The 27775-nt window shown below is 36.0% G+C and overlaps 1 protein-coding gene across 3 annotated transcripts in view; it reads right to left on the reverse strand.

The window, feature by feature from the left end:
* The window catches only part of LRRC7 (leucine rich repeat containing 7), a 570226-nt gene that overhangs the window by 244172 nt on the left and 298279 nt on the right, over positions 1–27775 (reverse strand). For 2 of the 3 annotated variants that reach the window (XM_031004477.3, XM_031004470.3), the window contains exon 8: positions 12748–14740. The exons of the other annotated variant lie outside the window; for it this stretch is intronic. In XM_031004477.3, the coding sequence (XP_030860337.1) occupies positions 14734–14740 (7 nt within the window). In that variant the 3' untranslated portion in view covers positions 12748–14733. Of the gene's footprint in view, positions 1–12747; positions 14741–27775 lie in introns of those variants that run through there. 3 annotated transcript variants of the gene reach the window in all.

Here is a 27775-nt window from a genome sequence, read left to right on the forward strand (position 1 = left end):
TAAACAAAGCAGCCAGGAAGCTCGAACTGGGTGGAGCCCACCACAGCTCAAGGAGGCCTGCCTGCCTCTGTTGGCTCCACCTTTGGGGGCAGGGCACAGACAAACAAAAAGACAGCAGTAACCTCTGCAGACTTAAATGTCCCTGTCTGACAGCTTTGAAGAGAGCAGTGGTTCTCCCAGCACGCAGCTGGAGATCTGAGAACGGGCACACTGCCTCCTCAAGTGGGTCCCTGACCCCTGACCCCCAAGCAGCCTAACTGGGAGGCACCCCCCAGCTGGGGCACACTGACACCTCACACGGCAGGGTATTCCAACAGACCTGCAGCTGAGGGTCCTGTCTGTTAGAAGGAAAACTAACAAACAGAAAGGACATCCACACCAAAAACCCATCTGTACATCACCATCATCAAAGACCAAAAGTAGATAAAACCACAAAGATGGGGAAAAAACAGAACAGAAAAACTGGAAACTCTAAAATGCAGAGCGCCTCTCCTCCTCCAAAGGAACGCAGTTCCTCACCAGCAACGGAACAAAGCTGGATGGAGAATGACTTCGACGAGCTGAGAGAAGAAGGCTTCAGATGATCAAATTACTCTGAGCTATGGGAGGACATTCAAACCAAAGGCAAAGAAGTTGAAAACTTTGAAAAAAATTTAGAAGAATGTATAACTAGAATAACCAATACAGAGAAGTGCTTAAAGGAGCTGATGGAGCTGAAAACCAAGGCTCGAGAACTACGTGAAGAATGCAGAAGCCTCAGGAGCCGATGCGATCAACTGGAAGAAAGGGTATCAGCAATGGAAGATGAAATGAAAGAAGTGAAGTGAGAAGGGAAGTTTAGAGAAAAAAGAATAAAAAGAAATGAGCAAAGCCTCCAAGAAATATGGGACTATGTAAAAAGACCAAATCTACGTCTGATTGGTGTACCTGAAAGTGATGGGGAAAATGGAACCAAGTTGGAAAACACTCTGCAGGATATTATCCAGGAGAACTTCCCCAATCTAGCAAGGCAGGCCAACGTTCAGATTCAGGAAATACAGGGAACGCCACAAAAATACTCCTCGAGAAGAGCAACTCCAAGACACATAATTGTCAGATTCCCCAAAGTTGAAATGAAGGAAAAAATGTTAAGGGCAGCCAGAGAGAAAGGTCAGGTTACCCTCAAAGGGAAGCCCATCAGACCAACAGCGGATCTCGGCAGAAACCCTACAAGCCAGAAGAGAGTGGGGGCCAATATGCAACATTCTTAAAGAAAAGAATTTTCAACCCAGAATTTCATATCCAGCCAAACAAATCTTCATAAGTGAAGGAGAAATAAAATACTTTACAGACAAGCAAATGCTGAGAGATTTTGTCACCACCAGGCCTGCCCTAAAAGACCTCCTGAAGGAAGCACTAAACATGGAAAGGAACAACCGGTACCAGCCTCTGCAAAATCATGCCAAAATGTAAAGACCATCGAGACTAGGAAGAAACTGCATCAACTAATGAGCAAAATCACCAGCTAACATCATAATGACAGGATCAAATTCACACATAACAATATTAACTTTAAATGTAAATGGACTAAATGCTCCAATTAAAAGACACAGACTGGCAAATTGGATAAAGAGTCAAGACCCATCAGTGTGCTGTATTCAGGAAACCCATCTCACGTGCAGAGACACACATAGGCTCAAAATAAAAGGATGGAGGAAGATCTACCAAGCAAATGGAAAACAAAAAAAGGCAGGGGTTGCAATCCTAGTCTCTGACAAAACAGACTTTAAACCAACAAAGATCAAAAGAGACAAAGAAGGCCATTACATAATGGTAAATGGTAAAGGGATCAATTCAACAAGAAGAGCTAACTATCCTAAATATATATGCACCCAATACAGGAGCACCAAGATTCATAAAGCAAGTCCTGGGTGACCTAGAAAGAGACTTAGACTCCCACACATTAATAATGGGAGACTTTAACACCCCACTGTCAACATTAGACAGATCAATGAGACAGAAAGTTAACAAGGATACCCAGGAATTGAAATCAGCTCTGCACCAAGCAGACCTAATAGACATCTACAGAACTCTCCACCCCAAATCAACAGAATATACATTTTTTTCAGCACCACACCACACCTGTTCCAAAATTGACTGCATACTTGGAAGTAAAGCACTCCTCAGCAAATGTAAAAGAACAGAGATTATAACAAACTATCTCTCAGACCACAGTGCAATCAAACTAGAACTCAGGATTAAGAATCTCACTCAAAACCACTCAACTACATGGAAACTGAACAACCTGCTCCTGAATGACTACTGGATACATAACAAAATGAAGGCAGAAATAAAGATGTTCTTTGAAACCAACGAGAACAAAGACACAACATACCAGAATCTCTTGGACACATTCAAAGCAGTGTGTAGAGGGAAATTTATAGCACTAAATGCCCACAAGAGAAAGCAGGAAAGATCCAAAATTGACACCCTAACATCACAATTAAAAGAACTAGAAAAGCAAGAGCAAACACATTCAAAAACTAGCAGAAGGCAAGAAATAACTAAAATCAGAGCAGAACTGAAGGAAATAGAGACACAAAAAACCCTTCAAAAAATTAATGAATCCAGGAGCTGGTTTTTTGAAAGGATCAACAAAATTGATAGACTGCTAGCAAGACGAATAAAGAAAAAAAGAGAGAAGAATCAAATAGACACAATAAAGAATGATAAAGGGGATATCACCACCGATCCCACAGAAATACAAACTACCATCAGAGAATACTACAAACACCTCTACGCAAATAAACTAGAAAATCTAGAAGAAATGGATAAATTCCTCGACACATACACCCTCCCAAGACTAAACCAGGAAGAAGTTGAATCTCTGAATAGACCAATAACAGGCTCTGAAATTGTGGCAATAATCAATAGCTTACCAACCAAAAAGAGTCCAGGACCAGATGGATTCACAGCTGAATTCTACCAGAGGTACAAGGAGGAACTGGTACCATTCCTTCTGAAACTATTCCAATCAATAGAAAAAGAGGGAATCCTCCCTAACTCATTTTATGAGGCCAGCATCATGCTGATACCAAAGCCGGGCAGAGACACAACCACAAAAGAGAATTTTAGACCAATATCCTTGATGAACATTGATGGAAAAATCCTCAATAAAATACTGGCAAACCAAATCCAGCAGCACATCAAAAAGCTTATCCACCATGATCAAGTGGGCGTCATCCCTGGGATGCAAGGCTGGTTCAATATACACAAATCAATAAATGTAATCCAGCATATAAACAGAGCCAAAGACAAAAACCACATGATTATCTCAAAAGATGCAGAAAAGGCCTTTGACAAAATTCAACAACCCTTCATGCTAAAAATTCTCAATAAATTAGGTATTGATGGGACGTATTTCAAAATAATAAGAGCTATCTATGACAAACCCACAGCCAATATCATACTGAATGGGCAAAAACTGGAAGCATTCCCTTTGAAAACTGACACAAGACAGGGATGCCCTCTCTCACCACTCCTATTCAACATAGTGTTGGAAGTTCTGGCCAGGGCAATTAGGCAGGAGAAGGAAATAAAGGGTATTCAATTAGGAAAAGAGGAAGTCAAATTGTCCCTGTTTGCAGACGACATGATTGTATATCTAGAAAACCCCATTGTCTCCGCCCATACTCTCCTTCAGCTGATAAGCAACTTCAGGAAAGTCTCAGGATACAAAATCAATGTACAAAAATCACAAGCATTCTTATACACCAATAACAGACAAACAGAGAGCCAAATCATGAGTGAACTCCCATTCACAATTGCTTCAAAGGGAATAAAATACCTAGGAATCCAACTTACCAGGGATGTGAAGGACCTCTTCAAGGAGAACTACAAACCACTGCTCAAGGAAATAAAAGAGGATACAAACAAATGGAAGAACATTCCATGCTCATGGGTAGGAAGAATCAATATCGTGAAAATGGCCATACTGTCCAAGGTAATTTACAGATTCAATGCCATCCCCATCAAGCTACCAATGACTTTCTTCACAGAATTGGAAAAAACTACTTTCAAGTTCATATGGAACCAAAAAAGAGCCCGCATTGCCAAGGCAATCCTAAGCCAAAATAACAAAGCTGGAGGCATCACACTACCTGACTTCAAACTATACTACAAGGCTACAGTAACCAAAACAGCATGGTAGTGGTACCAAAACAGAGATATAGATCAATGGAACAGAACAGAGCCCTCAGAAATAACGCCGCATATCTACAACTATCTGATCTTTGACAAACCTGAGAAAAACAAGCTATGGGGAAAGGATTCCCTATTTAATAAGTGGTGCTGGGAAAACTGGCTAGCTGTATGTAGAAAGCTGAAACTGGATCCCTTCCTTACACCTTATACAAAAATCAATTCACGATGGATTAAAGACTTAAACGTTAGACCTAAAACCATAAAAACCCTAGAAGAAAACCTAGGCATTACCATTCAGGACATAGGCATGGGCAAGGACTTCATGTCCAAAACACCAAAAGCAATGGCAAAAAAAGACAAAATTGACAAATGGGATCTAATTAAACTAAAGAGCTTCTGCACAGCAAAAGAAACTACCATCAGAGTGAACAGGCAACCCACAAAATGGGAGAAAATTTTTGCAACCTACTCATCTGACAAAGGGCTAATATCCAGAATCTACAATGAACTCAAACAAATTTACAAGAAAAAAACAAACAACCCCATCAAAAAGTGGGTGAAGGACATGAACAGACACTTCTCAAAAGAAGACATTTATGCAGCCAAAAAACACATGAAAAAATGCTCATCATCACTGGCCATCAGAGAAATGCAAATCAAAACCACCATGAGATACCATCTCACACCAATTAGAATGGCAATCATTAAAAAGTCAGGAAACAACAGGTGCTGGAGAGGATGTGGAGAAATAGGAACACTTTTACACTGTTGGTGGGACTGTAAACTAGTTCAACCATTGTGGAGGTCAGTGTGGCAATTCCTCAGGGATCTAGAACTAGAAATACCATTTGACCCAGCCATCCCATTACTGGGTATATACCCAAAGGACTATAAATCATGCTGCTATAAAGACACATGCACACGTATGTTTATTGCAGCATTATTCACAATAGCAAAGACTTGGAACCAACCCAAATGTCCAACAATGATAGACTGGATTAAGAAAATGTGGCACATATACACCATGGAATACTATGCAGCCATAAAAAATGATGAGTTCATGTCCTTTGTAGGGACATGGATGAAATTGGAAATCATCATTCTCAGTAAACTATCACAAGAACAAAAAACCAAACACTGCATATTCTCACTCATAGGTGGGAACTGAACAATGAGAACACATGGACACAGGAAGGGGAATATCACACTCTGGGGACTGTGGTGGGGTGGCAGGTGGGGGAGGGATAGCATTGGGAGATATACCTAATGCTAGATGACGAGTTAGTGGGTGCAGTGCACCAGCATGGCACATGTATACATATGTAACTAACCTGCACAATGTGCACATGTACCCTAAAACATAAAGTATAATAAAAAAAAAAAAGAAAAATGTCCTCTAGTTTCATCCTTGTTGTTACAAATGGCAGAATCTCTGTTTTTAAGGCTAAATGATATTTATATAGTGTTTATATTTGTGTGTGTAGGTATGTACATATATGATGCAATTTCTTTATCCATTCATCAGTCAGTAGGCATTTACGTTGTTTCCATATTTTGGCTATTGTGAATAATCCTGCAATGAACGTGGGACTGCAAATCTCTCTTTGATTTTTTAATTTTCTTTGGTTATAATATATACAGAAGGGGAATTGCTGGATCATATGGTAGTTTTAACTTTTTAAGGAATCTTCGTACTGTTTTCTGTAATGGCTGTACCAATTTACATTCTTAGCAATTTACCTTTTCTCTACTCTCTTTCCAATATCTAGTTATCTCTAGTCTTCTTGATAATACCCATCCTAATTGGTATACTGTGATAACTCATGGCTTTGATTTGCATTTTCCTGATGATTAGTGATGTTGAACATCTTCTCATATACTTGTTGTCATTCATAAGACTTCTTTGGAAAAATGTTTATTTACATCCTTTGTCGATTCCATTTTGTAAACTGGGTTATTTTTTGTTTGCTTTTTTTTTGCTATTCAGTTGTATGAACTTTTAAAATATATTTTGGATATTAACTTCTTATTAGATATATAGTTTGCAAATATTTTCTCCCTGCCTATAGGGTGCCTTGTACTTGTTCTTTTTTTTTTTAAATCTGGAGACAGGGTCTCACTCTGTCACCCAGGCTGGAGTGCGGTGGTGCAATCATGGCTCACTGCAGTCTTGATCTCCTCGGTTTCAGTGATCCTCCCACCTCAGCCTTCCAAGTAGCTGGGACCACAAGCATGCACTACCACTCCTGGTTAATTTTGTTTTTTTTTTTGTAGAGATGGGGATCTTACTATGTTGCCCAGACTAGTCTTGAACTCTGGCCTCAGTGATCCTCCTGCCTTGGCCTCCTAAAGTTCTGAGATTATAGGTGTGAGTCACCATACCCAGCCTGCCTTTTTATTTTGTTGACTTGTTTCATTTGCTGTGTAAAAACTTTTTTGTTTGAGTTAGTCTCATTTGTTTTTCTTTTGTTGCCTGAGCTTTTGGTGTCATAATAATTCAAAAGGAAGTGACAGCTATACGCATATTAGTTGAATGATGCTAACAATTTCAAACTCAACAATGTTCTAGTAGCATGATTAGAACTAATAGCACATACAAGTACTGGTTTCATTGGAAATTTTGATAGGAATAATATTGGAAATAGTTTCATATTTTTATAGATATAGGGAATGATTTTAGACATTTTAATTTTGTTGTTATTGTATATAATAGTACTTCTGACACTCAGCAGAAGATTGCATTTCCTCTGATTGCCATATCCCCTCTATTCATTTAACAAATCTAACTTTGGACAAAGCACTTTTCTATCCAGTGGAGATATAATGATGAATAAGACATAGTCCCGCTTTCAAAGAGCTCAAGAAAGCAGACCTTCAAACAACTAATTAAAATATGATGTGATAACATTTTAGAAATTTTATATCCAAAGTCCCATGTGCACATGTTTGGGGATCCAGGGAAATCTTCAAAGAGGCATTGACATTTGGACTGGATCTTAGTCAAACTAATAAAGGGAAGCAGATTTATAAGTCAATCAAAAACAGTTATAAATGCAAGATGCATTATTCTGGCTTTGCAATTTGTTGCTAGTTGCTTTGAACATGGCTGTGTCTTTTTTTTCTGGAAAATACTTTTGAAATTAAATCACAAAGCCACAGAGTAAAGCCCTGATTTAAGGAACAACCTAGAAGCAGTTTTTGTAAAACTTCTTCTTTTTTTCCTTATATATGACAAGAATAAGCTACACTCTGATGAAAGTCCTTTGAATTTCACTTCCAAAAATGTCTCCCAATTTTGTTTACTTTTTCTTCCCTATTATCAATCATACTCTCCTTCTTTTGTCATGATTACAGCAACTGGTCTCCCTGTCCTTCGTATTCACTCCCATGATATTTTCATAAAGGCTACTTAGAGAAACATAGACCCCAAATGGCAATTTCTGTCCTGAGGTTATTGTCAACATTTAAGGGGATCTAAGAACTTGGCTCACAGCACTTCTTACTGATATTTTCTATCCTACTGCATAGGACACCAAAACTCCGAGGAAAACCTTACTCTCCTACCCAAAGAACTCTCTTTCCTGACATCACGTCTACCCCATCTTCTGCCCTGACCATCCCCTTGCTCAGCGCTGAAGTCCTACAGTGCAAGCTCCTGATGTCCTCTCACCTCCAGCTCCCACAAGGAGCCCACGAGAGAGAATAATTCTCCTCCTTTGACTTTTATTTGAGAGCATCTTGCAGTGACTGTTGTCTTTTCTTCTCTCAGGAAGTGGACACAGAGAACAAAGCTAAGTGGGCAAGGAGGAAGGAAAAATATAAAAATCTCCATTTTATCCCATCCCATTTTAATTTGCCTCTTTTTCTCCCCTACCCAGAGTATGCAAACATTTCTCCAGCGTCTCGGAGCATTTCCCGGAGAAATACCAACTTCCTGTAATTAAAACACATTCGTATTAGTAGTTAACCTCCTCTCTTCTAAGGAATAGAGTCTTAGTTTTATGGGTGGTAAAATAGCTCCTTGTTACTTTAACAGCAGCAAACAAGACCAACCTTCAGGGTTCCGGGTTTGTCCCGTTCACCCTGACCAAGGCAGGGGACCCTGACTCCATGGCTTAGGGAATGAATCTGCAGTCCTTAACCTGGGATTGTTCCTGAGAATTTCTGTTCAGTATGGAAATTTTGACCTGCTCCGTTTCCGACCTGAGTTGGTTCACCCCTCCTTAGAAAACCGAGTGGTCCCCGCTCCAGGAAGGTCACCATATTGATGCCAAACTTAGTGTTGCCACCCGATCGGCATAATACACTACAGCCTAGAACTCCTGGGCTCAAGAAATCCTCCTGCCTCAGTCTCCTGAGTAGCTGGGACTACAGGCATGTGCCACCCCGCCTGGATGTTCTGCAGTATTTCCAACCAGCGCTGAGAAATCTCTCATTCCTACCGAGGCCACAGCGGACCGCTGGGCCCCTCTAGGAACCGTGCTTGGCAGGACCACTTCCCACTCCTAGGGGTTTGGAGACGTGGTTTCTCGAGAGAGGGTCCTTTCAGTAGCCTCTCAGAAACCGTCTTTGGTGCTGTCTTCTGAGACTCCAATTTCATTCATCAGAGTTCTTGGCCTGAGGCCAGTCATGACATTAGGCCTGGAAATTTTTGTCAGATTTCCTACTCAGTGGGTTCTTTGTTTTTGAGTTTGTCCCTTCCTCGTAACAACTAAGTGGCAGGCATATTCTGGCCAGTGCGCAGTCTTTTTTTTTGTTTTTTTTTTTTTAAAGCAGTTTTAGGTTTACAGCAAAATTGAGAGGAAAGCACAGAGATTTCCCATATACTCCCCACCCCAACACATGCATAGCTTTCCCTAATATTCACATTCCCGGCCTGAGTGGTACATTGTTTCAACTGATAAACTACATCTACACATTATAGTCACCCAAAGTCCACAGTTTACATTAGGGTTCACTCTCGGTGTACATTTGATGGGTTTGGACAAATGTATAATGACATGTATCCGTCATGGATACATTATAATATATATTTGACGGATTTGGACAAATGTATAATGACATGTATACACGTCATTATACATTTGTCCAAACCCATCAAATGTACACCATATATATAAATATATGTATATATACATTTTATAATATATATTTATATATAAATATTATACATAGCAGAGTAAATATATATCACACACAGCTTGTTCTTTTATATATATATACATTTATTTATATATATAGTATCATTATCCATCATGCAGAGTGTCTTCACTGCCCTAAAATCAAAGTCTGTTTATCCCATTAGCTGCACTATAAACCTGTGATTTTTCTAGTAACTAGTAGATCACACAAACAACTCCAAAATTCACTTTATCTTCAGTTCTACAGTAACAGTCAAATCAGCAAGGCAGCCATTCTCAGTTAGTGGGGTGGATCTTGAATATAGACTCAGAAAATCTGCCAGAAGCCTTGTCTTCTCCTGCAGAAAGAATTTTTAAATTTTTGTGACTTGAGTGACCTCATCATGCCACCTAAGTCTGTTTCTTCATCTGAACAAGCATTCTTAAATCAGTCGTGCATTCTCTAAAAACACTGTATCTCCAATCTCAGTGTGACTATCAAAATGTCCCGTTGACTCCACAGTGGATTTTCAAAGATAACACAGCTTGTTCTAGACGCACTTTTGCCCCTTTATGTTTTAAATGCAGATGTCAGTCTGTCACTATTTAAGAGCATTCTTGTTTTTTTTTTTTTTCTAAGATAAGCATTCTTTGGAGAAGTGACTTTACTTCTCCAAGAAACTATGAATCTTGTGATACCTCTAGTATCTAGAATCTAGTAGTAACGACAAACAGGAAGTCCAATCTTTACAAATACCTGTTTTAAATCTTTAAGGTAGGGAGGCAATACAGTTCAAATCTTCAGTCTTCAGCAAATTTTATTAAAATATCTTGACATGTTTTCTTCTACTTTCACGTAACTGCACTTCTGATTCTTCTACTCCAGCTGACTCTTTTTCCCTGCCATCCTGTCCTATCTTGGTCCCTCAATTTCTTGTCTCCTCTACACCTTTGATAGTCTCACACCACATCCTTATCACACGTGTTGTTTTCCCAGTGTTCATAGTCTTTTTAGGAGTAAAATATGTCTATTCTGTTTGTCTAATAATAATCTGGCAGAAACCTCACTACAGGTTATGCCAGATTATTATGGGTTATGCTAAGTGTTATGCTAAGTGAAAGGAACCAGACATAAAAGATGTCTACATGAATAATTCTACTTATATGAAATGTTCAGAAAAGGACAATTTATAAAGACAGAAAGCAGTTTAGTAGTTACCTGGGGCTAGGGTAGGAAAGGAGATTAGAATGGGGATTAACTGCGAATAAGCAGGAAGGACTTGGGCATTGGGTAATAGAAATGGCCAAAATTAAATTGTGGTGATAATTGCACTTCTCTATAAATTTACTAAAAATATTGAATTGTACACTTAAAATGAGTTCATTCTATGGTATGTATTTCAAACACCTCAATAAAACTGGTTTAAAAGAAAAGAATTGTCTAAGTAGCTTTAGAGACAGGGTCTTGTTCTGTTGCCCAGGCTGGAGTGCAGTGGTGTGATCATAGCTCATTGTAGCCTCAAACTCTTGGCCTCAAGTGATCCTCCTGCCTTGGCCTCTCAAAGCAATGGGATTATAGGTGTACACCACTACACTTGGCCCAGAGTGGCTTTTGTTATTTGCTTGCTTAGCAAGGAGTTTGAATTCTTACTTAGCCAATGTTATCCCATCACTTACAAATCTAATGTGTCATTCCGCTGCTTAAAACCATTTCATCAAAACCTCTCTATTGCCCAGAAAATAAAGTCCAACCATGTCATAAGAGCCCCTTCACAGTTTCTTCTCTGTCTACCTCATGGTTACTCCTTCCTCATGCTTTCTATTTTACATATTCAACCCCTTGTGACATGGGGTTTTCTGTATGAGCAACACTCATTTTCCTTTTGCCCACTTTAAAATTCCAATTTATGGTTTGAAAGACTCCTCAGGCATCACCTGGACTTTACAGATAGGACTAAGAAATAGAACTTCTCTGTACTCTTTCTGGGACTTCATCACATCTCCATAATCCTATATACTATGCTGTACTGAATATAATGCTTCACTTGTCTCTGTTCCTTATCAGACCTTAAGCTTCTAAACAGCAGGGACTCCTTGTACATGGTGTTTCTAGTGTTAATCCTTGTGCTTGACACACAGTCAGTCCTCAACAAGTGTTTATTGAATTGGATTGAATTAAAGGTTTGCATTTCTCTAAAATTTGCCCAAGCACAAGAGGCGATGAAGAGCTTGGATTTCAGATGTTCTATCTATATGTAAAATACAGCTGAAATCAAAGCAAGTTGTACGTGTGTGAGGGTTGGAAGAATTACTTGTTTGATAAAAGATTTTTGCCTCATTGAGATTTGAGCAAGATGTAGTTTCCACATTCTCATGCTGTTCTAAACCCATCTGTTCTGGAATTATTATTTTTACTCTACTAGACCTCCAGATGCTATATTTTTGCCCTGGTAATCATATTTTTTATGCCAATGAATAAATATAGACTATCAGTCTTTATTAACTTATATTGATTGCTAGTGGCAGAAACAAGTGACACAAATAAAACTGACTATGCCTAACATGCCTTCCCTTTAAAAACTGATAAAATAATCATAATTTTTGGTGACAAAATTTAGATCTGCCAGTTTTGGCTCAAGAAAAGTTGATTTGATTAAAAAGATAAGACAAAATAGCAGGAACCTTAATTGGCAAAATTTGATATGGACAAAAAATATGGCTGGTAGAATACAGTTATGAAATTCTTAATGAAGTTCCAGAAACCTGTAACTTCTGAGAAACATACGGGCATATGTATTCTATTCTCTGAGGCACTCCTAAAAGACATAACAACTGGCTTCTCTTCATGAGATGCCAATGAAATGATGAAAGGCAATACAGAGTGTTGTTCACATCATGCCCCAGGTTCCTGAGAGTAGTCTAATATTATGAAGAAGGAAAGGGTTGTATGGTATTTGTATCGTACAGAATGGGTAGCCACATACTGTACTGCCTTCTTCTTAAGGGGTCTTTTTTGTTGTTGTTTTTCTTTATTGAATATGTTTAGCCAAATTTTGGCTTAATATGCATATCCTACTACTCATGAATGTAAAATCAATAGAATATATTTATAAAAGACAGTTCAATACAATTATTTCAATATAGATGCATATAAAAATATTTCATCTTATCATTTTACCTGTTTTTTTTAAAAAGTATATATTGAGGCTGAAAATATATGAAACTTCACAGATAAACACAGGCAGTATTTTGTTAAACTGGTATGCATAATTCCTCTTAGAATAAAAGATTAGAGTCACACAAATATTATGAATGAATTTACAATCACTTATGATTGTTGAAGCACTAACCAGGACATATAACATGGACAGTGGGCAAAATAAATCATGTATTATATTCAATTGTATTTATTTTAACCTTTTACTTTTATAATCACTTCTGCTGATTAAGTTTTAAAGAACTTTAGCTTTGATAGCAGTTATTCCACTTACTTGTTAATTTCTTTTCATTAAGAAAAGTTTCCTTTATGCTACGCATACAAGTTTTCAATTGTTATATATTATCGAGACCAGAAAGGCAACATGGTTTACTGCAGTAAGGTTAATTATTCAACAGTCTGCACACTGATGCAGACTTTTATTGCTGCTGTATCAGATTTTAAGCTTTAATAATGAAAGGTCCAGTTTCTTACTTAGAACATCATAAAGTCAAAACAGCAATGTTTCTTTAATCTTTAAAGCTACTTTCACATAGAATGTTTTAAGTAATCTCTTTTTAAGTAATCTCTAAAATAAATTTCGGAAAGCTAAACAAATTGGTGGCATTTGAAGGGCACTGAGAATTCATAAGAACACATTATAAAACTACACTAAGATAGTGCAACTTATTCTAAAGCAATGTCAGGAATTTACATTTTTTATTTTTAGAATAGCAATATACCTTTTAATTTTTGAGAGATATATGCAATATATGTGACAATGACAGAAGTCAATTAGCATATAGTATACACAGCTAAAAACAAGGTGGTACAAACACAGTAAGCAGACTTAAAATTTTTACATATAGATCTTCATAAGTACTCATGGAAAAATCAGCATTTACACAATTTGAACAAAAAATCAACATCTACTTTCGGATATATGTTTTATACAAAGAGTTAGGCATTCTAAGACAATTTTATATTTATATATTTCACATAATTGATATTCATAAAACAGAATAGAAATATTCAAGAAAGTACATTTCAGCTCCATAGCATAGGTTTTACAAAAAAATGTTTCTTTCCTAGGCAGTAAAATGAAATAGAACCAAAAAAATAGGAAAAGCCCGTAAACTCAATGTGTCCTGCTCACACCTGTTTTATAAAAAGAATCTTTGAATTGTATTTAATCAAGCAATAGCTCCAACACAATCATTGTAAATTATTTGTATTTTGACTTGTTCCAAAAAGGAGTTAATATGGGATGAAGAATGAATTTGCTGTACTGCATTAGGCATCAGCAAGATGGTGACCTTTGTATGTTGAATTTCAAGCTTTTCAAAATTTCAATATGAAATATATCCTACTTCTAAATTGTATGTATAAAATGTTAAAAGCAAATGAACCCATTATGTCGATTGTTATTTATTTAGCAAAAGTATCATTACAGAGACTCATTTTCTATGCAAATTGAAATGCTATAAGCCATTGAACTGCATGAAAAGCCAATATGGTTAATTAACAAATGTATTTTAGAGCTACAAAATAACTGTTCCACATTAAATTACATAAGATGAAAGGATACATAAAATCAATCAATCATCAGCATTTCATATTTTGACTTGTGCCATCTGGGAACTTTGCAAAATAAGTCCACAATGGAACATCATCAGGGAGTATGACAGAAAAACGAGCAATTATATTCGGTCTCTGAAGAATTTAACAAACTAGAGAAATTATCTTATTTACTGCATTAGGATGACTTTTAAATTATGGCTTAGTTTGATCCCATTTAAAAATATATACAAAAATTATACACAATAGCACCTTAACATAACAAATAGTGAAATCAATTAGATAAAAATATGGGTATTAATGTTTTTCTGAGACTGATAAAATTTCATATTCATTGAAAGTTACGGCAACCGAACACACTTGGAAAAAAATCAGGTCTCTCTATATTAGTCAGAAATGTCATCGTTAAACTTTAACAAAGACCAAACATTTTGTAGATACTAGGCAGTAAGAAGGCAGCCCCCATCAGCAGGTAGCGCACCAAAAATGTTTGGTTTCATAATATAGTTTGGGAGAACTACCTCTACAAAGTCTATTCGTGCTGATGCTCCTGATGCTGCCATTTCTGGTGCCCGAAAAGCTGCTCCCTCCACATCCTCTGTTGTAGGTGTCACTGTATAGTCTCAGGCGATTGGGCAAGGGGCACACTCTGGATCTTCAGATGCTAAGATGAAAAAAATCAATTTCAATGCCCAAAAGATGGAACTCCTAATGCAGAAGGTGACTAAAATAATTACCAATTGGTTTACAGTACAGGGAGGTAGAAAGTTTACTTGTTTTAATGTAATTCTGTAGAAATAGGTTTTAAGTAATATTTTTGTAAAGAGGCATAGTTCTAGGATTAGGAAAAAATGTTAGATAAAATAAAAACAGAAAATTAAACTCAGAGTGGAATTGGGCCAGATGATGAAAAACATGCACACCCCCTGAAAGGAGCAAGCAAAACTTTCATATGATGATCATCAGGTGATAAGCCATTGTCATGAAAATTACTTGCTTACACTATCACTTCCAAGCTTCTACTCATTTCCAATAACTCTCTGAGATAACAAGCATGATTAACGCATACTGTTTAAGGCATAATAGAAATGGACACATTGATATTTTACTATGAATTTTAATGTCCCCTACACTCTCTGAAAATGACAAAATTTATGAATTTCCCTTCTATGAAATTTTCTTCTCCAGTATAGCAGCTCAAATCATATTAAGATAATTCAGTTTAATCTCCATAGTGTTTGAAAAAGATCTCATATGAGAAAACATCATTGAAAGACACCAATGAGAGAGGTATATGTAAATGAACATACTGTAGAAGAACACATTTTATTACATTAAAAGAATTTTGATTGAAATAATGTTTTGGGTTGTAAACAAATAATTATTCTTCCCATTTATTTTTCTGTTAAATATTTAAATAGCAACTTTTGCCAGGCATCTCTATGTTTTAATGAAAATATGTGTAATTTGGATCTTCAGAGGAAATTTTAAAAACCATTGACTTGAATGCAGAATGATAAATGTATATATGAGAGCAAAATCATTTATAAAAATATTTATAATCTCTAGATACAGCAATAGCTCAAATTAATAAAGTATGGATATTTGGAATTAAATCATTTAAGTAACCACCTTTTTAATTTAAGAAACTGGCATTTTTATAACAGTTGCTTTTACAGCTTGTGCACCTGACTCCATTATATTTGATATACTGTAGAGTAACAAATGATCATAAGTCATGACAGATTCTTATTGAACATAATTTTTCAGCAGAAACCATCCTGAATAAATTAATCATGCTATTACTCTACTTTAAGTTTCTCCCCATTTCTTCCAGAAAAGCCACCAATCACATTTCAATTAATAACTTACACATATTTTGTTTACAATTTTTTATGTACTACATTTATTCAAACTAATTAAATGCTACAATTTTATCAACTTGTACTAATTTAAACGTTGGATATGCTCAGACAAATGCAATTATGGCTACACAGAATATTAAAGGATGGTTTAACACATTAGCTGCATTAGAAATTTCTTTTTGATCCATCTAAAGAGACTTGTATATTTTCCATTAAAAAATGAAAATATAATGTTTCATTACAGTATTTTTGCATACAACTGAAATTAGTGCACATGAATCTTAAAATATTTTCACAATAGAATGTAAGAAGTGTAGTTCTAAAATCCATATAATTATTACTTACATTAGAAAAATTTGGCAAATACTCTAAAGGTTGAACAATTTCATGTATATAATAGGTACACTGGGAATATACATAGATTATTTGAACAAAAATTACTTAGCTTCATGTTTAATTGACAGGCAATACATAAACAGATTCCTTGTGAGAATATTTTGTCTCATGGATCTTGCTATAAGTTGGGTTTTATGTATTTATTTTTGGATGGAATATTAAATAGTCATTTAAAAGAGGTGTTTACAGATTGATATAGCCATTTCACATGATTATCTTAACTCTCTCAATGTATATTTATAAAGTTCACATTCTTATTTTGCTGATATAAGGAAAATAACAGCATGTGTAAAATATTACAAAGAATATTATATTTTTATATTTTAAATACTCGACTATATTTTATAAATTACACATGGATCATGCTACATAGCTCAAATTCAAACGCAAACTGAATATAATTATGCATTTGGTGCATTTTTGAATGATTCTGAAATGTGCAACTTAATCCTGCTGAACTTAAAACAATTGAATCTTAGTGTTTTGTCTCAGATCTCTCTGCCGTATCATTTGATCTTCTCATAGGGCATATAGATTATTCAAAAATAAAATTGGCTAACAGAACAGTAATATAGCAATCAATATTCTCAGCCCACTATTGAACCAGCCAAAATTTAACACCAGCTGAAAGCTTAAGGTATTACAGCATACAATTTGGCTTTGAAGATAGGGCATAAGTATACATCATTTTCTTTAAACATCAAGGTGATCAATACATAAATCTTTATAATGGCAAGCAACATTTTATTCTTTAAATACATTGTATAAATTTTCCCAATTTATGCATCATTTGTGGTATAACATTATTAAAAGTCAATGAATTAAGAGTATATTTTTATTACAAAATGCAGTCATCTGCTAGAGCAGTCTTTAGCTAACCATTAAGAAAATGTACATCATATAATTGTTGGCATATAAAAGTTTGAGCTAAATACATGCAATTGTGTTCAAGCTAAGTCATGCTTGCTCTAAGACATACCTTATAACATTTTCAAATATTTTGTTGATATGTTAAAGTGTTTCAAAAGGCTTAATAAAAAATGGAAGCATAATTATCTATGGCTTCCAAGCCTCTACAGAAGAGGGAGTGAGTGCTCTAAGAGGTGGAAAATGGAGGGAGTGATAGAATGTTGGGAGAATTCAAGAAATAATTTTAAGAGCTAACTTATAATTTGGGTCTTTATTTCTCCATAACCGTTTACTATACAAAAAAAGAGAAGGAATTCTAGGCATCGGGAATTGCATGTATACATTTATTAAAACTTTAAAGGAAATAACTTATTAGGAATGGTGAGATATTTTTTTCATAAGGGAGCTTAATATGGAGGGGATTGTTGGGAGATGAAACAATCTGCCTTTTGTCCCTATACACCTATTTCTATACCTCACTGTTTTTTTATTCAATCTCAAGGAAGGAGTCCATCTACTCAGGTAAAATTCTTGCTTCTATACTTGATACCAGGCTCAATCAACCTCTTCTATGAAGGACCTGGTTTGCTAAATTTTCCCTTTTCTTCTTTGGCATTATTCTCTCTACTGGCTCCTTAACCTTGGGCTGTGTGTACTCGACACCTCTGCTACCTCCTCTTCCACACCTAACCTGTAAACCTGATAGCTAGCACACGTTGACATTTATTTCTTGTTCACTGAACTAAAATTTATTGAGCATCTACTGTGTGTAGGCAATGTACTAAACCTTCTTCCCTGCTGAAAAGGGCAGTCTATCTTACTTCCTCACCAACCATTCATTCATTGCCCCACTGCTCTCTGAATTTAGAGCCCCTCCACTTATCACACCTGCTTTGGTAACGTAAGATGAAAGCTAGAACTGACTCCCACATTTGCTGTTCTCAGGCTGAACTTAGGCAAGGTATTTGACTGTCTTGAGATATAATCTTTGCAATCTGTCAAATGGACATAGTGACAGTTTCCTCGATCTATTATAATGAATCTCAAAATGAAATATCATACACATGCCATGCTTTATCCATTGGCTAGCACATGAAAGCCTAAGGAATTGTTATTAGGTATAAATGTCCCAAAATCCTTCTGATTTCAAATCCAGCTAACATTTATCAATCTTTACCTTTGGGATCTCTATTGATTATTCCCTATATCAAAGCTCTCTACTCTCTTGGACTCTATGATAAGTGCCTTTCCTGTTTCACCTCATACTTTACTGTCTCTTTCAGGGGCTTGTTCTCTGCCTGTCCCATAAATGTTGGTTTTCTTTTCTTTTAAGTATATTGTTTTTATCATTCGGTATGTGAGGATGGGCTCCCATAGTTTCACATAACATATGAGAATAGTAAAGACAAAATCTAGACTTCCAGCCCAATTATCTGTCTTTGTGCTTCAGAGTCCTCTATCTAACTGTATTTCAGGTAACTGTAATTGGATTCCTCAAACTGAATTCATCATTTCCTCTCTGAACAAGCTTCTTACTTTGGATTTTTTTTTTAACCTTCATTGATGATATCACCATCTACTGGGTCATTCACATCAGAAATCCAGAGACCTAGATTAGGCTTCTCCCTCTCATTTCTAACATCCAAGTAACCTTAATCCTGTGCCAATTTTGTTTCCTAAATATTTCAGTAATTTGTCCCTTTCTCTCCATCTCTGTTAACAAAGTTCTATAGAATAATCCGAGTTTTGCCATGATTATTACAATAACCTGTTGATTTATCTCTTCTTCCTCAAAACTCCACATGATTACCAAATGAAATTTAACCACATCACTCCCCATTGTGGGCTGAGTTGTGTTCCCTCAAAATTCATAGGTTGAAATTTCAATTCCTGGTGCCACAGAATAAGACTATATTGAAGATAAGGTATTTAAAGCAGTATTTAAGTTAAAATGAGGTCACTAGGGTGGACCGTAATCCAATATGAGTGATATCTTTATACAAACAGGAGATTAAGATATATATATATATATGTACATATGTACATATATACATATATATATATAGATAGATAGATAGAGAGAGAAATCATGTAAAGACATGGGGAGAAGATGGCCATTCACAAGCCAAGGAGAGCGCCTTCAGAAGAAACCAACCTTGCTGACACCTTGATATTGGACTTCTGGCCTCCAGAACTATAAGAAGATAAATTTCTATTGTTTAGTCCAACAAGTCTGTGGCACTTTGTTATGGCAGTCCTAGCAAATGAATACATGCCTTATGTATATTTCTTCAAGAGTTTCCCAGAGCACATAGGATATAATTTTAATGTAGCAAACCCCCACAGTGTGACCATCTCTCTCTATTCAGCTTCCTCTCTGATGACTCTCTGCCATCATTCTATACTTCACCAACTCTTAACTGCTTATAGTTTCAAGTACACACTATATTCCTCACCTTTGTACCTCTGCTAACACTGCTTTCTTCATCTGACTCAACTCTATCAGTTCTTTAGACTCAGTTTAATCAATATCTTTCCAAGAGCCTATCCTCACCCTAAAATGACTTTTAAGAAATGCACATAGAAAACTTGTAAAATATTGATTCATAGAAAAAAAAGAAAAATTACCATAAACTCTTAACCCTAATGTGAGCATTATAACTGTTTAATTATTTTCCTTCCATCTTTTTAAGGCCTATTTTATTTAAACAATAGAGATTTTATTGTACAAAATTTTGCATTTTTTTAATTTGATTTAATATTATCTTTTGAGCATTGTCCCATCATTAAAAAACAATTTTAATGGCTTCGTAATATAGTCCACCTGTTGGCTTACTTCAATAAATCTAATTATTCTTCTATAACCAGAAATTCAGAAGATGTTTTTGATTGTTCTGGGCGTAAAATAATAAATGGTATGGTATGATTCTCATACCTCTAACTCTAGACCTCTCTCTGGTCTCTGGGTCTGTGTATCTCTTGGACCTCTTAATTTTACTTTTATGGAAGTAAAATTTTACTTAATTTAATTTTATGGAATTTTGCTAAAACTTCATATATTCAAAATGAAACTCATTATTTTAATCTAGTACCTGTCCCATCCTCTAATTTTCTTCAAACTTTTTGCATCTGTTTATAGCATAATAATTCACCCAAGCATCAAGCACCAAGTCTTCCAAGTTAACAACCAGTGTGTTATCCTTGACTTCTCTTTTCCTACAACCTTTCTCGATTCAAACTCAGTCATTTACTAATTGTTTCGACTCTATCTCCTAAGCACACCTTGTATCTTTCCCCTGTATTCCACATTCCACTGCCATTGATTTAAATTGGTTCTCGTAATTTCCAGGCTATTGAAATGGTCTCTAAACCCATCCTTTTGTCTTTAAACTCCTCAATTCCACCTTCCTCAGATTTGCTTCATAACTGTTCGTTACCCTTGAAAAATGCAAACCTGATGATGTCACTCCTAGCTTAATGTTCTTCAGTGGATCATTGCATCCTTCAAAACCAAGTTCCAATCCTTTGGTATGGCTCTGTACTAGGTACCTTATGTATAATGCTATTCAATCTTTCTCACAAACACCTGAGTGAATCAGCCTGAGTTTTCTATTTTACATCAGTGCTTCTCAGAAAACTATATTGTGATTATTAGTTATGAGTCTGTGTACCTGATTCCATCCCAAGATTGGAAATTTGATAGAAGAATCTATAAAAACTAAAAATATATAACATGTCTAAATACCTATGTTGGCAATATCTTCACTATAGGTTCAATGTAGGAAGAATATTAAAAGAGAGAGGAGACTAAAGAATAAAGAACTTGTAATAAAATCATAATCAGAATGAAAATAAAAACTATTTTTTCACATTTCTAAATTCCTTTGACATTAAGGTGTATTATAATTTTATAAAGTTCTCTGTAATAGAGACTTTGCTAGTTTATTTATTCCAGTGTCTCAAAGAGTCTGAAAAATATATGACATTTTACTCCTACTGTGAGCTTAATATATATAAACTTTCCAAGGCTTAGTTGATTAAGAAATGTTGGAAAAACAATAGATACATTGCTAAAAATATTATTATTCTAAAAATAACTCATAAAATCACAAGCAGTGATAAATAGAGGTGCACATTCATCATTTCTAACTGGAAATTTAATGGAGCCTTGGCAGTGAGTAATCATTACCAAAGGAGCACTAATGCAGAACTGACATTCAGTGCTAATGAATTAATTTTGAGTCTAATTGAGGGGAAACTTTGCTTTGAATGACACCACTATAAGGCATGCTTATTGCTATGATTTTTATTATTATGATGTTTAACAATGTTCCGATGCTTTCATTTTATAAGATGTAAATATCCTCTTATTTAGCCACAATTATAGCAAGAAGATTTAGGAATAGAAAATGATAAATAACCCTTGGAATCAGAAGGTCCATGCTTGCAAAGTCTGAATGCCATCAGATTCTAACTTCCAAATATTCTTTAAGTTCACTTTGGGAGGGTAAAACGATATACCCTTTCATCACCAAGCCTGCTGCTGAGTTCACACTTTGCTGGTTCTCCACTTTCCCTCCGGTTTGATGCTCCACTTGCAGACCCTAGTCCTCTTCCACCTTTGACACAACAACTCTGTCTCCTTTCAAAACCACAGCTCCCATAAAGAGCTCTTAGCCTTAGTGGAGATAAAGTAAGGAGAAGATTCCTCTTTCTCTCACTTTCACCATCTATTATTGTTTTCTTTTCAGGTGCAGTGATTTTAAAATAGACAAACACAACAAACCTTTATCATTAGAAGACTCACCCTCCTGGGCTCTTCCTTTCCAACATTTGAGTGTTAGAAATAATAATATACTAAAGCAAGAGCATTGTGTTGAATTTATCTTGTGCTTCATTGTTTTGCCATTTGAGAATGTTTCATCTTGCCAAATGGTAGCTGATCCACTATTGAAAGTTACAGGTACCTTCAGACATAGTTAACTATTTCTTTCCAAACTTTCTATCTGCCACAAAATGTTATTTTCCATTTGGCAGAGACACCTAGGGAGCTTTGTTTTCACTCATTACTGCTGGTGAATCTGAGGTTATCCTGGCCACAGGCTGGTTGCCAGGTCACTCCTGAGGTGACTGGTATTTGTTCAATAGCGCTGTTTATCTTTATCACTTACATAAAAGGAATGGTCGGGCCGGGCGCGGTGGCTCACGCCTGTAATCCCAGCACTTTGGGAGGCTGAGGCGGGCAGATCACGAGGTCAGGAGATCAAGAATATCCTGGCTAATGCGGTGAAACCCCGTCTCTACTAAAAATACAAAAAATTAGTTGGGCATGGTGGCGGGCGCCTGTAGTCCCAGCCACTCGGGAGGCTGAGGCAGGAGAATGGCGTGAACCCGGGAGGCAGAGCTTGCAGTGAGCAGAGATCGGGCCACTGCACTCCATCCAGCCTGGGGGACTGAGCGGGACTCCGTCTCAAAAAAAAAAAAAAAAAAAAAAGGAACTGTCTTCCGCAGCTTGCTTATTCGGATGCTCTCAAGGGCCTTAGTTCCTCAGCTGTAGGAATCTGGTGCCTATTAGTGTTGGCACTTCAAAAGTTCACCTTAGCTGTATTCTTATAGCTACCCTTAGCTTTTTTTTCCTGATAGGCATCATGCAACCGAGTGCCTGAAACTGAGTACATTTTAAACGAATGCTGGCTGCATGTTGTGCAGATGTCGTATTGACCATCTTGTCAACTGAAGCCTCTACTGGAACCATCGCTGATATATAAGCACCTGCCCTGGTGCTTAAGTTACCCCTTTCAAGCAAGGAAAGTTGTTTTCTCTAGGTTCATTGCGGGTAGGGTGGAAGTAGTTCCCCTCCACTGGGATGTTCTCAGGTGAAATAACCAGAGTCACCTTATTTTAATGCTTTTGTTGTTTACTCATTCTGTCCCTAAAGGCTAATGGCAACAAACAACTTTCTCATGGCAAACAGATGCTGAGATTTTTTCAAGGACCAGCAATCTTTGTGCCCTTATGCTCCTCTTCCCTAGAAATAATTGTCACTGTTTTCCCAGGACAGCAATAGTTGTCATATATTCCCAGTTGCCACAGTAAGACCCGGCCAGCATTATACTTTATTTACTGGATTAAATATTCAGCGTTCCTTAATACATGATAGGGTATTGACTCTACTTGTTAGAAATTCCTTATATCCAGTGACAAATAACTTGTAACCATGAATTTTCTTCTTCAGTTACAAAGTTCCTCACTGAAGACCAGAGAATGTCGATACTCTTTGTTTTAATCAGTGTGTCATCACTAGTAGAAATATTGCAAATTGCCTTTAGTCTGCTGATTTAATTCCCATGTTACCCTATCTTCTGACACTTCAAACACAGGGCTACGGATAGTTAATGTTCTCTTCTTAACATTAACAAACATGAAATAAATTTAGTGACCAAATTACTGAGTGCTGACTGTCACAGTATTTGAAACATCCAAATGGGCTTCACTAGCCTTCTGTTCTGACCAATATGCTTTTTCACACACATTTTAATAGTACATGTTTGAAGCTGTGTTGTTGAATATCATTATAGACTTTTGTTTTTAGTTTTATCAAGCAAATTCCTCCATCCATCTATTCATCCAACTATTCTTCCAACTATTTCATTCTACATACTTGCTACTGCTCTAGGCAATGGAGATAGAAATATAAAAGACATTCATATTTCTATCTGTGAGTCCCCATAAGGGAACTCATAGACCTGCAAGGGAAACAAGCAAATAAATAAACAATTCTAGCACAATGAAATTATTATTATTTTCTTCTTTTTTTTCTAAGAGAGCACATAAGAGGGATGGCAGAGCCAGTCTGAGTGGGTCCAGAAAAGGCTTTCTGAAAGAGCTTTTCTTCCTTGAGCCATAAAAGATAAGTAGGTAAGTTAATCAGAGAGTAGAAAAAGACGTATCAGGCAGAAGGAATGACATATACAAAGGCCCCAAGATAAGAGTGTAATTTAGGGTGATTGAAGCATACAGCATGAGGAGGGAAAGGAGAGATAGATGATAGGCAGGTCATGAAGGGCCATTATCTTAAGGAGTATAGAAACATTTTCTTGAATGTCATTGAAGTTATTATGGTTTTTAAGGTGGAAAGCGACATTGAATTTGCATTTTAGCTTTGGAAAAACAGAGTGGAGTGTGGCAGAGTGGAGGCAGAGAAACAGTTGATTTTAACAGTTGAGGCATGAGATAATGATAACCTGAACTAATGCAATGGTAATAGAGATTAAGAGAAAAGAGTAATTACTCATAGTTGTAAGTTTACATTTATTTATGTAGTTATTCTGTTAATGTCTGTCTCTCTGATTAAATGTAAGCTACATGAGGACAAAGATAGGGTTTACTTTTGTCCATTACCATATTTCCTATGCCTAACACAATGCAGGGCATAGAAATGTCTAATAAGTATATTTGTTGAAATAATGCTCTAATGAATGAATTTAAAAAGTACAACCTATTAATGCATACCATGCACTGGGCAGAATACTAGGCAATAAGGATACAGAGATAAACAAGCTAGGCAAGATTCCTGTTCTCAAGGACAAGTTTTTAAAATGAGAGAGAAAAGTAAAAAATAAGAGAATTTATAATATTAACCAGTGTTATGTAGAAATTAAAATAGTTTTGGAAGGTGCCTGGGGTTGGAATGGCTACTTTAGATTGGAGGGTCATCAAAGACCTTTTGCAGCAAGTGACATTTGATTTGAGATTTAAATGATAAAAAAGGAGTCAGCCTCTGGGGGCAGAGAGTTCCAGACAGAAGGAAATGAATAAGCGAAATAGACAGATTTGACAGAACTTGTTGACTGATCAGATGTGGGAGTAAGAAATAGGCCTAAGATGATTCATAGGATCTAAAAAATGTTATTTCTATTAACTGAGCTTGGAGATACTGAAAAAAGTACAGATAGTGATGTAAATGATGAATTCAATACTGAAACTCTTGACTTTAAGGTACCTGTGATGCATTGAAATACATGGATGATAACTCACCTCTAAAATATACTTTCTTTCATTCTCATGCATAAGTGGGAGTTGAACAATGAGAACACATGGACACAGGGAGGGGAACATCACACACAGGAGCCTGTTTGGGGGTGGGGGGTCTAAGGGAGGGGTAGTAGGTGACGGGTTGATGGGTGCAGCAAACCACTATGGCATGCGTGTAACTATGTAACAAAACTGTACATTCCGCACATGTACCACCCCAGAACTTAAAATATAATAAAAAAAGATATGAACAATGACTCTAAAAAATTATTACAATAATGTTCTCTAGGTGAAACTCTTTAACTGGCAATATCTTTAGTTAACTGCATTTGCTGAAAATTTTCCAAATACTTCCAGCTATTCAGGGCAAATAGACTCTGTTCTGATGATTCAGAATTTTCTGTTAAAGTGGACATTCGAAGGTAACATGACTATTAGTTCTTGGTAGGCTTTGTCCAGGACTAATTATTCCCAGGCAGAAATCTGAATATCTGGGGTCTTTTACTGTACTCCTCCCTATAATAATCAGTGAAAATACTCAGTTTTAATTTTTGATTTTATTATAAAGTTTCATTTCCATTGAAAGAAGCCTGATTCTTTTAAGATCCCACTCTCTATTTTTGCCCATCATAATAATCTATATGCCATCTATAAGAACACACTACCAGTTTTCCACGTTCAACCTGGACTTGAGGGTCTGGCTGAGAGTTGTGTAGTTTACTGCAAATGTTTTTCAATATTATCTTGGGCCATAGATGGTTTCTTTTATGTTATAAATGAGAAGGGTGATGATTAGACTTCTTTACCAAGGATATTTTGTGGTTAATTTTGAAAGGTGGTGTGCTAATGACCATCCAAGCTAGACAGTGCTCTTTGTGTACAGACAAGCCAGAGACTGCCCTGCTGCCCTGACACACAGCTACCGTGGATCTGAAGAATTATCTCAACAGAGAAGGCACAATTATAAGTAATTTGACCTGATAAACTTACCCTGTTTTTCCGATAACTTTAAAAAAGTACCAGAAAGCTACACTGTAGCAACTGATTTTATGAAGTGTGGGTAGGGCCTGACAGGCACTTGTCTCTGTTTGAACTGCAAGAACACCTGTGATTTCCAGCTCCGCCACACACAGACACTGCGGGGTATAAGGCATAAAGCAAAGAGCCTCCGGTTTAGAATTAAGATTCTCCATTAGCCTTTTCTGTCACGGCTATTCTAGTTGGACACCTGTATGGACAGCTGAATCCTGCTGTTTCACTTCTATGGCCCAGCTTAACACTTTATTCCCTAGCATATATCCTTGAACTTGATTTTCTACCTCCTTGGATGAAAAGTTGAGATGAACTCAACTTTTATCAGATCTGTTTGCGAGGTTGCTCCTTTTTGGTCTGATTTCTGCTCCTATGTCTCTGTAGGCTGGACTTGTTAAATTGCTTGTCATGTTCAGCAGGACTCAAAATGTAGATTGAATCTGTTACTCTTTAGGAGTTAAAATCCATTAAGAAGTATTTGAGATTCTTTTGTCACCACTGCAATATTTTTCACTAACATTCTCCTTTTTCTAAATCAATATGTTGAAACAAGGTCATATTAAGTTGTGTCTGCTGAATTGTTTAAGAATACTATTTGCTGAATTTATCTAAAGAACATTATCTGTGAACATTATCTAGAAAAATATGAACATTATTAATGATGTGGCAGATAAGAATGCAAAAATTTACAAATTGCCAATAGCAATTGAAGTAATTAAATGGCAGTCCTTTTCAACTTTTCTATTTAAAAATGCTTTGTATATACATAAAATTAAAATATAACTTTCATAAATTTATAACGAATTATTTCATATATGCTTTTTCATTGTAATTTTAATTTTTACAATTATACTTATAAAATGAGAGGGTTTTCCTCCTCTTTCTCACACTCTTTCACTTACTTCTCTCCTTGACCTGAGCCTCAAGTGAACCAAATATATAACCTATAATGTATTTTGTCTCCTATAAACTCTAAGATTATTTCATTTAATTAAAAGCCTTTGGAATTCTAAGGAAAGTTGGTTAGACAAATATTTAACTTCATTAATGAATAATTTGGGAAGAGATAACACTTTTATGATATTAAATCTTTCCATATAAGAAGTTATGTATGTCTTTTCATTTATTCAAATCTTCTTTTATGTCCTTCAATAAGAATGTATAGTTTTATTTCAGAAGCATATGCCTTTCTTGTAAAACTTATTCCTAAATATTACATAGGTTTTGTTGCTCTAGTGAATGGAATATTTATTTCTGTTTCTTTCATTAATGCTTTTTTTCTAGAAAGAAAAAAACCTATTGATATTAATCTACTCATTTTATTTCCAATCATCTTATAAAATATTCTTATTCATTCTAGTATATATTAGGCCTCAGATTTGCTAAGTGTACATAATATGGCCATATGGTTAGCAAAGAATATAACTGTCAGTCATCGTTATTTCCACTCAGATTTATAAGTA

The sequence above is a fragment of the Gorilla gorilla genome, chromosome 1 (assembly GCF_029281585.2).
Source record: "Gorilla gorilla gorilla isolate KB3781 chromosome 1, NHGRI_mGorGor1-v2.1_pri, whole genome shotgun sequence".
In the NCBI taxonomy this organism is placed as follows: domain Eukaryota; kingdom Metazoa; phylum Chordata; class Mammalia; order Primates; family Hominidae; genus Gorilla; species Gorilla gorilla.